Source organism: Theropithecus gelada, chromosome 10 (assembly GCF_003255815.1).
Source record: "Theropithecus gelada isolate Dixy chromosome 10, Tgel_1.0, whole genome shotgun sequence".
Lineage (NCBI taxonomy): Eukaryota > Metazoa > Chordata > Mammalia > Primates > Cercopithecidae > Theropithecus > Theropithecus gelada.
This window is the reverse complement of record NC_037678.1, coordinates 30568514-30580701: the sequence shown is the minus strand read 5'-3', so window position 1 is coordinate 30580701 and position 12188 is coordinate 30568514. Positions and strand designations below refer to the sequence as shown.

The 12188-nt window shown below is 51.5% G+C and overlaps 1 protein-coding gene across 8 annotated transcripts in view; it reads left to right on the top strand.

Annotated features, from left to right (window-relative positions):
• The window catches only part of BID (BH3 interacting domain death agonist), a 39354-nt gene extending 28856 nt beyond the window's left edge, over positions 1-10498 (top strand). For 7 of the 8 annotated variants that reach the window (XM_025398402.1, XM_025398403.1, XM_025398399.1 and 4 more), the window contains 3 exons: positions 5148-5287; positions 6422-6634; positions 9052-10498. In XM_025398402.1, coding sequence (XP_025254187.1) covers positions 5148-5287; positions 6422-6634; positions 9052-9063 — 365 coding nt within the window. In that variant the 3' untranslated portion in view covers positions 9064-10498. Of the gene's footprint in view, positions 1-4077; positions 4090-5147; positions 5288-6421; positions 6635-9051 lie in introns of those variants that run through there. The other variant, XM_025398406.1, reaches the window with a different exon arrangement.
• Positions 10499-12188: the final 1690 nt, after the last annotated feature.

Below are 12188 nucleotides of genomic sequence, written 5' to 3'. Positions count from 1 at the left end.
GCCCACCATTTTTGGGTGACTCGGTTAGAAAATTCTTCCTTTCTGATGAGCCAGAATCCCATGTACTGGTCTTGAGTCCCTTGTCTGGACCTACATAGAATGGTGTTTTTATCCAGTTTCCCAAATGTGATTCTGATGCAAAGATTGCAAACCACTTGTCTGGATTATATAACCCAAGGGGTTCTCTCACTTGGCCTTATATCGTCTCAAGGACCTGGAGCTTTAAATGCTGGTGCCAGAGATTCTGATTGGTTGGTCTGGGCATTGCTGGGTCTGGGCAAAGCCCCCAGGTGGCACTCCCGGCACGGCCCCTGTCTCCCCAAGCAGGCCTGGCTGATTGTCCCATTGATGGAGGCCCACTGGTTTCACAGTGACTTCTGCCCCTGTCTATACCTGACACTTTTCCTTTCGTATACATTATGCCCCGTGATTACCTATACAAGAACACAGAAGCATTTGGAACCTCATTTCCAGGTGAGGAAACCCAGGTCCAGCGAAGGGTAAATGACTGGCTCCAGATCACACAGCTTGCGGTCATGTCACCGCCTCACCGCCGGGACGTAGGGCCAGGCCCCCCCTCAAGCTGGGGTTCAGCTGCCCTCGCACTGTAGGGCACGGCTTCCAGGCCACCATGGTTTCCAGACTGCTCACCTTTCCGTTGCTAATCCCTGCGCTCTCCTCCTGCCTCCAGCTCCACTCGCCTTTGCCAAGGGGCTGCTTCTGCAGACGGGCTGTCCCAAGCAGAGGCTGGGGGCATGTGGAGGCTCACCCACTTCCAGATCCGGCCCTGTGACGCTGGCTTTCAGTAGTGTGCACGTTGGAATTACACGAGGAACCTTTCCAAATGCAGGCCTTGGGCCCTACTCCAGCTGCCTGCATCAGGCTGTTTTAGCGGGGGAGACTGCCCAGGCAGACTCCCACCCTGGCCCAGGCCTTCCGAGCTCAAGGGTTGTGCTGCCCTCTGGTGGCTGTGGGGGAGACCAACAGCTGACCCAGCCTTCTGCCTCCCACCTGTCTTAGATCAGTGCTTGAGAACGTGGCTGGAGTTCCCCACTAGCCTGGGGTGGGGGTGGGAGGGGGGTGGGGGTGGGGGGAGGTGTCTGAGAACGTCTCTGCCTTCTAATCCAGCCAGCACGTCTTCTGGCTGGCTCTGAACTGAGGAGAAACCCCGGATCCCCTTGGGAAGGTCCAGGAAGGGCAGGAGTGGACAGGCACAGCTCTGCTGTCAGCACTGCTGAGGGGGCAGCTGCAGCCCCAGTCTGCCCTGGTGTTTTTCTCTCGCTCTTTTCTCCACACCGGCCTTTGCCTCTAGACTGAGAAACCGGGCTTGACTCAAGTGGCACCGGCAAAAGTGATCATGGCAGTTCACTTAGCCTGACCGGTGCTCTGGTGGGAAAGTGGTGTGTGAATCTAGTCCCTGGCAAGCCTGGGAAGAGGGGCAAGGTAGAGACTCTGGCTGCCGGGGTTTCTTTGGTGAGTCCGCTCACTTGGCTGGACACAGACGGATCAGGAAAGATTCCTGTTGCTACTGGGCTGGTGGCCAGAGGGAGAGAGGACGTGTCCGTAACTGAAGCAAGGTGGATAGGCTTTGGGGACAAGCGAGGCACAGATTCGGTGCTGGGGGAGCGATGAGGTGCTGGAGGAGCTGGGTGCTCTGCTCTGCAGGGAATCAGGAAAACTGTGGGGCTGCAGCTCCCGTTGAGCTGGGCCTTGGAGGCTGGGTACATTTGGTTCCTTGGAAACTGGGAAGAGGGAATGGCCCTCTTTTAAGCAAAAGCCCAGCGGCTATAAACGCTACAGTGAGGCTGGGTGCAGTGGCTCATGCCTGTAATCCCAGCACTTTGGGAGGCCAAGGCAGGTGGATCAAGGTCAGGAGTTCAAGAACATCCTGGCCAAGATGGTGAAACCCCGTCTCTACTAAAAAAAAATACAAAACTTAGCCAGGCATGGTGGCGGATGCCTGTAATCCCAACTACTTGGGAGGCTGAGGTGGAGAATTGTTTGAACCCGGGAGGCAGAGCTTGCAGTGAGCTGAGATCATACCACTGCATTCCAGCTTGGGTGACAGAGTGAGACTCCGTCTCAAAAACAAAAGAAAAAAAAAAAAAAGCTACAGTGAATAGTTGAGTTTGCCTAGGAAGCGTGGAAGTGAAATCATGTATTTTGAGCTGGGTCATGACTTGTCACTTAAGCAGAGGTGAGCCCTTGAAAGGTTTTGAAGAGAAGCGATGTGGCAGCCATACTGTATGTTCCACATCAGACTCCAGGGAGGCCGTGAAACCCCCAGAGCACAGCTTCTAAGAACGTGCCCACTCTTTGGCACCTCACTTCCCCCAACCCTGCCCTGCTCTGAGGTCTGTGCTGTGAAGGTGGCAGAGTAGACTGGACGGCGGGGAGTGGGACTGTCGTCATCAGATGAGAGCTAACAGTGGCAGAGGGTAGGCAAAACACTTGTGTCTGCAACATAAGGTGAGATTTGACAGCTGACTGAGGGCGGGAACAGTAGCCAAAACCAGAAAAGCCAGAGGGAAGTTGCAAGCACAAAAAAAAGTAGAAGATTTAATGGGAGAAATAACAATAGCTGGCATCTATTGAACACTTACTAGGAGCTAGGTACAGGCCCGTTCATTCATTTATACAATTAAAACTTTTTTTTTTTTTTTTTTTGAGACGGAGTCTTGCTCTGTTGCCCAGGCTGGAGTGCAGTGGCGCAATCTCGGCTCACTGCAAGCTCCGCCTCCCGGGTTCACGCCATTCTCCTGCCTCAGCCTCCTGAGTAGCTGGGACTACAGGCGCCCGCCGCTGCGCCCGGCTAATTTTTTCTATTTTTAGTAGAGACGGGGTTTCACCATGGTCTCGATCTCCTGACCTTGTGATCCACCCGCCTCGGCCTCCCAAAGTGCTGGGATTACAGGCGTGAGCCACCGCGCCCGGCCAATTAAAACTTTTTTTAAGAAACAGGGTCAGGCCGGGCGCGGTGGCTCAAACCTGTAATCCCAGCACTTTGGGAGGCCGAGACAGGCGGATCACGAGGTCAGGAGATAGAGACCATCCTGGCTAACACGGTGAAACCCCGTCTCTACTAAAAAATACAAAAAACTAGCCGGGCGTGGTGGCGGGCGCCTGTAGTTCCAGCTACTCGGGAGGCTGAGGCAGGAGAATGGCCTGAACCTGGGAGGCGGAGCTTGCAGTGAGCCGAGATCAGGCCACTGCACTCCAGCCTGGGTGGCAGAGTGAGACTCCGTCTCAAAAAAAAAAAAAAAAAAAGAAAAGAAACAGGGTCGTGCTCCATTGCCCAGGCTGGAGGGCAGTGGTGTGATCACAGCTCACTGCAGCCTTGAACTCCTGGCCTCAAGGAGTCCTCCCACCTCAGCCTCCTATGTAGCTGGGATTAGAGGTACGTGCAGTACACCTGGCTCCCTTTGAAAGTTTTTTGTAGAGGCAGGGCACAGTGGCTCACGCCTGTAATCCCAGCACTTTGGGAGGCCAAGGTGGGTGGATCACGAGGTCAGGAGTTCGAGACCAGCCTGACCAACATGGTGAAACCCCATCTCTACTTAAAATACAAAAATTAGCTGGGTGTGGTGGCGGGCGCCTGTAATCCCAGCTACTCAGGAGGCTAAAGCATGAGACTTGCTTGAACCCGGAGGCGGAGGTTGCAGTGAGCCGAGATCATGCCACTGTACTCCAGCCTGGGTGACAGAGTCAGACTCCGTCTCAAAAAAAAAAAAGTAGCTTTTTGTAGAGGCAGGGCCTTGCTCTGTTGCTGGTGCAGTCATGGCTCACTGCAGCCTCTAACTCCTGGCCTTAAGCAATCTTCTGTCCTCCGCCTCCCAAAGCGCTGGGGTTACAGGCGTGCACTACCACACCTGGTCCCTACAATTGTTCACTGAGCACCTACTGAGTGCCTTGCATTATTTTAAGTGCTGGGTATTTGTCAGTGGACAAAACAGATTAAAAAATCATAGCCCTTAGGGAGCTTAGCCTCTAGCAGGGGCGTCAGACAATAACACAGCAAGTGTTGAGGAAGAAACGGAGGCGGCAGGGAGCGTGGTCGTTGAGCTTGGCCGACATGGAGCGGCGACAGTGGTCCTCGGGCAGGGGCAGCATGGAGGCTGTGGTCCAGGGGAGCAGGACTGAGGGGCAAGGAGGAGATCTCCGGTTAGAAAGGCAGGAGAGGGCCGGGCGCGGTGGCTCAAGCCTGTAATCCCAGCACTTTGGGAGGCCGAGGCGGGTGGATCACGAGGTCAGGAGATCGAGACTATCCTGGCTAACACGGTGAAACCCCGTCTCTACTAAAAATACAAAAAACTAGCCGGGCGTGGTGGCGGGCGCCTGTAGTCTCAGCTACTTGGGAGGCTGAGGCGGGAGAATGGCGTGAACCCGGGGGGCGGAGCTTGCAGTGAGCCGAGATCGCGCCACTGCACTCCAGCCTGGGAGACACAGCTAGACTCCGTCTCAAAAAAAAAAAAAAAGAAAAAAGAAAGGCAGGAGAGATTTTCCAGGGCCTTGCTGGTGCCACTGACAACTGGGGTTTTCCTGAGACGGGACTGTGAGGAATGGGGGCTCTCGGCGAGGAATGGGGGCTCTCGGCAAGGAATGGGGGCTCTAGGCGAGGAATGGGGGCTCTCGGCGAGGAATGGGGGCTTTCGGCGAGGAATGGGGGCTTTCGGCGAGGAATGGGGGCTCTCAGGCTGGAGAGGGCGAAGGTGGGTCCGGGATGCTGTCTGCCCACAGGGCCCCTTCCCCAGCGGCTGCCCAGGCCAAGGCCAACCCTGCTGGGTTGTGTGGTGTGAGCCATGAGGCTGCTGCCAGGCTCGTACCTCAGGCGTGGTCGTGACACCCCGGCTTCACTGACCCTGCCCGTGGGGACATGGTGCCTGTGCGTGGGAACCTAGGCCTCGGCCGAGGCCCTAAGCTCTGGCACTGCCCAGAACTCAGCTCAGCGCTGGTACCCAGCCCGCCTGCCGTGGCCCCGGTGGAGTGGAGCCTGTGTCCAGTGGGGGCTGGCGCTACACTGTGGGGTGAGGGGCTGGCCTTGTCCCATCGCAGACCTGTCCTTTCCTGGGGCAGGGTGGTGTGGGAGACGGTATCAGGGCCATTTGCTGAGTCTGCTCTGTCTCTGCCGCCCCTGCCTGAACTCTCAGATTCTGAAAGCCAAGAAGACGTCATCCGGAACATTGCCAGGCACCTCGCCCAGGTCGGGGACAGCATGGACCGTAGCATCCCTCCGGGCCTGGTGAACGGCCTGGCCCTGCAGCTCAGGAACACCAGCCGGTCGGAGGAGGTGAGTGAGGGCCTGAGGACCGTGTGGGCAGGTAAGTGAGCCCGTGGGGGCTGTCCCCTGCCTCTCACCAGGCAGCCCACTGTGGCGTGAGGCCACTCAACTCGTGACTGTCCGTTCCAGAACTCTGACGAAGGAACTGGACACAGGGCATGGTTCATTGCTTTTCAGAAGAATTCAGCTGGTTCACATCGAGGAAACCTGAACCTTCAATCAGAGTAAAGAGTTTAGGGGTAAAAGCCTCTAAAAGATGAAGGAAGCATGTTTGGCTGACAGAAGTAACGGGCGCTTTCTTGGGTTGTAGGGAGTTCAATAGTGGTGCCAGTGAGAGCCGTAAGCCCTGGGGTGCCGCCTGCTGGTCTGCGGGGCTCCTTGGTTGGAACCCACACAGCTTTCTGAGCTTTACCGTTTGCTTGGCACTGTGGGGGATACAAGGTTGGTCCGGGGCACCGTGTCCACAAAACACTTAGCGGGAAGGAGAGCTACATCCTCCAACTGCCAAATACAGACCTGTAGCGATGGGAGCTGAGAGGAGAAAGTTCCACTTTTTCGACTCTGCCAGCTGAAAACGCAGGCGTCCTCACCTCCTAGAAATCCAGTCATGCTTCTGTTCAGCAGGGCCAGCCTGTGACATCCCCAGCAGCTGCCTAGAACGCAGGAGTGGCCGGCACACTCCCGTGTAACTCTGCATGTGTGCCAACGGGCCTGACGGTCCTCGCCAGCCTCCTGGTCTGTGTCCAGTACCCCCCATGCAGTCCCCTTCCTCGCCTCCATTCAGCTAGGTCTGCACCAATAAAATGGGCCTGGGCCTAAGGTGTCGCAGGTGGTCACTAGTTCTGGACTTGAAGTGCCTTGGGCGCAGGGACGACGAAGGCTTCTTGTATCCCATCACCGTCTAACAGTGAGCGCAGGGGCTCGGCACACATGCGTTTGCTTAACGAGCCCCCTGCAGGGAGTGATTGCAATCTTCCCTTTCCATTGCCTTTCAGAACTCAACTGCTTCTCATTCTTTCAGCCCAGCAGCCCTGGATACTTCATCAGGACTTCCCTTTGAAGTGCTGCTTCATACTGGGGACTGTGTTTCCTTTGAGAGGGAAGAGTATTAGTGAACCAGGTTGTGTGTGCCCCTCTGTGCAGGACCGGAACAGGGACCTGGCCACTGCCCTGGAGCAGCTGCTGCAGGCCTACCCTACAGACATGGAGAAGGAGAAGACCATGCTGGTGCTGGCCCTGCTGCTGGCCAAGAAGGTGGCCAGTCACACGCCGTCCTTGCTCCGTGATGTCTTTCAAACAACGGTGAATTTTATTAACCAGAACCTACGCGCCTACGTGAGGAGCTTAGCCAGAAACGTAAGAACCCATGAGGTCAGCCCCTTCCCTGCCTGCTGCCCATGCCCTTTTCTCTGGAAGGTTGAGAAGCCCAGCGGGGCCGCTGCCTCTGATGCCAGCACAAGGGTTACAGGCTGTCCTGCTCGGGTTAGGTTCTGCTGTTGTGAGCAAGAAAGCTATGTGTGGAAGGTGGTGAAGGGCACCCAGAGTCCTCTCGAGCTTTACCAGCTTCCTATTGGAGACGTGCTCCACTCAGAGGGGCGGCAAAGGCTCATGTTGCACTCCTGGTGGGGTCCTCACAGCATAAGCAGGTGCAGAGTGGAAGGAAAGGGCTGTAGGGCCCACAATGAGCTTTTCAGACTGCTTGCCTTGTCATAAAAATAAGTGTAATGTGGCCAGCCGTGGTGGCTCATGCCTGTGATCCCAGCAGTCTGGGAGGCCGAGATGGGCAGATCACCTGAGGTCAGGAGTTCCAGACCAGCCTGGCCAACATGATGAAAGCCCATCTCTACTAAAATACAAAAATTAGCCGGGCATGGTGGTGCACACCTGTGGTCTCAGCTACTCAGGAGGCTGAGGCAGAACTGCTTGAACCCCGGAGGCAGAGGTTGCAGTGAACCGAGATCGCACCACTGCACTTTAGCCTGGATGACAGAGCGAGGCTCCATCTCAAAAAAAAAGGTGAAATGTGAACCAAAACGAGTAGTCGAGAAAGGGGGGAGCTGTCTAAAATCTTTTCCAGAGCACATCTGTCCCATAACCAGGTATTAGAAGTCACCGTGTAAAGGCCGGGCATGGTGGCTCAAGCCTGTAATCCCAGCAATTTGGGAAGCAGAGGAGGATTCCTTGAGGCCAGGAGTTTGAGACAAAACTGAGCAACATGGCAAGACCCTGTCTCTAAAAAATTTATAAAAATAATTAGCTGAGGGCTGGCTGTGGTGGCTCATGCCTGTAATCCCAGCACTTTGGGAGGCCAAGGCCGGTGGATCATGAAGTCAGGAGTTCAAGACCAGCCTGGCCAAGATGGTGAAACCCCATCTCTACTAAAAATACAAAAAAAATTAGCTGGGTGCGGTGGCAGGTGCCTGTAATCCCAGCTACCTGAGGCAGGAGAATCGCTTAAATCCTGGCGGCAGAGGCTGCAGTGAGCCAAGATCACGCCAGTGCACTCCAGCCTGGGTGACAGAGTGACACTGTCTCAAAAAAAAAAAAAATTAGCTGAGCATGGTGGCATGCTAGTTCACGCCATCATGGAGGCTGAGGCAGCTCATCAGGAGGCTAAGGCAGAAGGATCTCTTTGCTTGAGGCCAGGAGTTCAAGGCTGCAGTGAGCTCATTGTGCCACTGCAGTCCAGCCTGAACAAAACAAGACCCTGTTTCTAAAAACAAACAGAGTGTTCACAACGCTGCCCAAGAAGGGCCAGTTTTTGCGGTTGCCCCCATGTAGCAAAATCTGGCGCTTCTGTTTCATAGACCCAAATGGATATTAAGTGGATGTGTCTTATTTGTAAATTTAAAAATATTAGCGAATGTTTGGGATTTTATGGTATGTCAGAAGCATTACTTCAGGCTTTGGTTTTTAAGTAAAATAGCATCTAATCCTCTACTGAGAACTCAAAAGAAAACATTCCTTATATGCTGTAGTCTTCAGTTATACAGGCATTTGAAAAACAGGAGAATGAGGCTGGGCGCGGTGGCTCAAGCCTGTAATCCCAGCACTTTTGGGAGGCTGAGATGGGCAGATCACAGGTCAGGAGATTGAGACCATCCTGGCTAACACGGTGAAACTCCGTCTCTACTAAAAAATACAAAAAATTAGCCGGGCGAGGTGGCGGGTGCCTGTAGTCCCAGCTACTTGGGAGGCTGAGGCAGGAGAATGGTGTAAACCCGGGAGGCGGAACTTGTAGTGAGCTGAGATCCGGCCACTGTGCTCCAGCCTGGGTGACAGAGCGAGACTCCGTCTCAAAAACAAACAAACAAACAAACAAACAAAAACCAGGAGAATGAATATAAATCTTAAATCAGGCATTAAAGCCAGCTGAATTGTTGGAAGGAGGTAAGCCTGAGGCCATTCCTGGACAGCTTTTACCAACACCCATGTAAAGGGGGAATGAGTGGGCAAGACGTGTGCGGCTGTCTGTATGGACAGCTTACCAGAGACTGATGGCTGAGGCAGAATCGTGATTCCTCTAACCCAGCAGGGGCCTCCTGACACCGTCAGTGCCTTGGAGATGTGAATAGTCACCTCACCGCCTGAAGAGCCTGTTTTTGCAGTTGCCCCCACGTAGCAGAAAGTAGGATGCACGGATAGGATTTTAGGGCCCTGGAGAACATGTTTTTGCATAAACCCCAGCTTTGCTCCGCTGTGGCACAGAGCTCTGGAGCCTGGTTTGTGAATGAGCCTAGCTGATTCTGGCTTTTTCTCCTTTCTTGCTCTAGGGGATGGACTGAACCGACAGTTCCAAAAGTGTGACTGGCTAAAGCTCGATATGGTCACAGCCATGTAGCTGCTTCCAGTGTAGACAGAGCCCTGGCATGTCAACAGCGTTCCTAGAGAAGACGGGCTGGAAGAGATAGCTGTGATTTCTGTTTTAAAGACAATGTTTTAAGCTTATAACGCATTCTAAAAGATCCACATTAATATACTTGAATGAAAATATCAATTTACACGTATTTGAATGGCCTTCGTATCATCCACACATGAATCTGCACATTCGTAAATCTACACATGGTGCCTTTATTTCCGCTGTGCAGGTTCTCACTTGAAAATTAAATTGAAAAGCAGGTTTCAAGGAAGTAGAAACAAAATACAATTTTTTTGGTAAAAAAAATTACTTTTTATTAAAGTACAACCGTAGGGGATGGTCTTACAGCAGGCAGTATGCTGTTCGAGGAAAGCAAGAATTGGAGAGGAAAGGAACATACCCCTTACAAATGAAAAATTCCACTCAAAATAGGGACTATCTTAATACTAAGGAACCAACAATCTTCCTGTTTAAAAACCAAATGGCCCAGAGATTCGGAACTGAAGTGCTGCACGCAAACAGTGGGACCGTCCGGCGCCAGTACGTAGGCGCTTGACCTTCTCAATTTCATCTCCCTTTGTTTGAGTCAAAAAGAACCACTTGTGGTTCTAAAAGGTGTGAAGGTGGTTTAAGGGCCCAGGTCAGCCACTGTTTACAAAATCAGGTAACTAACGGCATGCACCTTTTCTCCTTCCATGACATCAAGGCTTTGCTAAAGACATTAAGCCACGGGTGCCGGAAGCTACTGCGATGCCCCGGGAGTAGCCCGGGAAGTTTACAGAAGCTGTAGACTTCCAATTTCTAGCCGTACGCTCGGCTCATCCATGCCTCAGAAGTGCATCTGGAGAGAAGAGGTTTCCAAGCATAAAAGATGAAAGAGCAGTTGGACTTTTTAAAAATTCAGCAAAGCAGTTCCCTCTCCTAGGGACAGTCAAAACCAAGTCACTTAGGTAGTACCAAAATAAACAAGGAAGAGCTTAGCTTTAGAAACAGTGCAACACTGGTCTGCTGTTCAATGGGAAGCTATGTCCTAGGAATCAGTTTAAAAGCACGACGGTGGATGCTGGGTCTGTATCACACACATTGCTGTGAACAGGAATCTCCTGTGACCACAACAGGAGGCTACTGGAGACGCGCATGAGTAAGGGCACTGACACTCATGATTTCTTCTTACCACTTTCCTGTTCCGTAAGAGTTTAAAATCATCAGAAAAGAAAAACAAACTCTATATTGTTCAGCATGGAATTCATGCCACGCTAGGGCTGGCTCAATTGAAGTGGGCAAAAGGTTACAAATACTAAAAAGAAATGCTGCCGTGCAGTGTGAAGGCCATGGTTTGGAAATAAATCTTTCTAAAACTATGACTTTTCCTGTTTCAGAGTGGACTTTTAAAAAAGTTTCCCGACCACAATGGAAAAAAAGTTGAACCACGCTGCACCTACACACCGTCCATACATCAGCCATTATAATCAGATTCTCACTGGGGGAGGCATTTTCTTCCCAAAGGGGCTATACAGGCGTCACCCGGAACTAATGGAAAAGGGCTCTAGAGCAGCAAATGACTGGACTATCATCTCTCACTGCCTCTTCCACGGCATCTTCACCTTATTCTGTTTCACTTGAATTCATACAGTAGGCCACCATTTTATTACAGCTTATAACAGGCCTTAGTGTAAATTCTTCCAGACCAAATCTGAGATACCATCTTGGTTGTAAAGCAAGAGCATCACCCCTTCTCCCAAAGCCAACGTTATAAACAGATTGCATTGTCTCAAACACAGCTGCTCCAGTCTTGAGCACTTCCCAGCCATGGTGACTCAGGCATATCCTGGCAGTTGGTGGATTTTGCCCTGTAACACAATCCTCGTGGAAATGACTGAAAGGTGATTTTAATTCAAAGAATGTGTTTTCCTTTCTGTTTTAAAAATATTCGAATGAAGTGATGGAAATTCCTTTGTTAAACATCAAAAGCTTTCTCCTTGAAAAGATGCTTGGTGTATCTGAAAGTCACGTGGGATATCTGGTGCATTCATAAGGTCAAAGCATTCCTGACCTCTCCTCTTAGGATCCAGCATTAACTGCTGAGATACTCAGGGCTTCCTTAAAGGGTCACAGCACTAGCGCCTGGTTTTATTGTCCAACAACTTTATTAGTTGTGCTGACTGAGAATTGGAATATAGAGAGTCCTTTGAATGTAACGATCTTGTTTTCAGAACCTGGAGTCAAACCAATTAAGTATGGACTTACAAAGACAATTGATCATATGAAATGATACTGCCTAAGTCAAGGGCATAGAGTGACCATGTGGATAGAAAGATGAGTCCATCGATTATCTTCAGATCCCATGTGTTCTTTCTAGTACATTGCTTCTGACAGAATAACTCACAGATTTGAAGTCTGTTCCTTTCCCCGATGAAGAGGAGATTGGCCAAAAGGTAGATGACAGGAGGGAAGAGGAGCCAGAATGAGCCACAATGGTCAGTTCAGCAAAGCAGAGCGGCCGCACAGGGGGCCCATGGAACTCACACAGAAAAAGGAAACATGCTGCTTCAGTAAAATGCCCGTGTTAACCTAATTATCCAAATCACCGATCCATTCTGGTATTTTTAACACGACAGCATTTGAGCCAACACTAAACTGACCTTAATTAAGGAATGAGTTAGGTAGGAAGAGGCACTTTTAATCTGGAGGAAGAACTGGAAGACTGTACTAGGAAAAATGCAGGTTTAGGAAAAAAATAAATGTTTTCCTTTGATGCTGGCCAAGGACCCCTCTACATAATACAGTTCTCTTGCTGGAAAGCATCAGGGACAGAGTTATTCCAAGCTCTGCAACAGGGAAGACTGTACTTTGACCTTCTTTTCCTGGGGAAAGGGAACAACCGGTAGTCTTAAAATGTCAAAACTTTTCTTCTAAATAGTACATTCATTAACTAGTTTCTTCTGGTGGTGCAAAGAACACTCCCCACAGTGAGCAGTATCACTATACAGTTTCCCGAGGAGAGGTGAGAGCGGCGGAGACTCACCTGGAGGCAGCTGCTACTTTTTAACT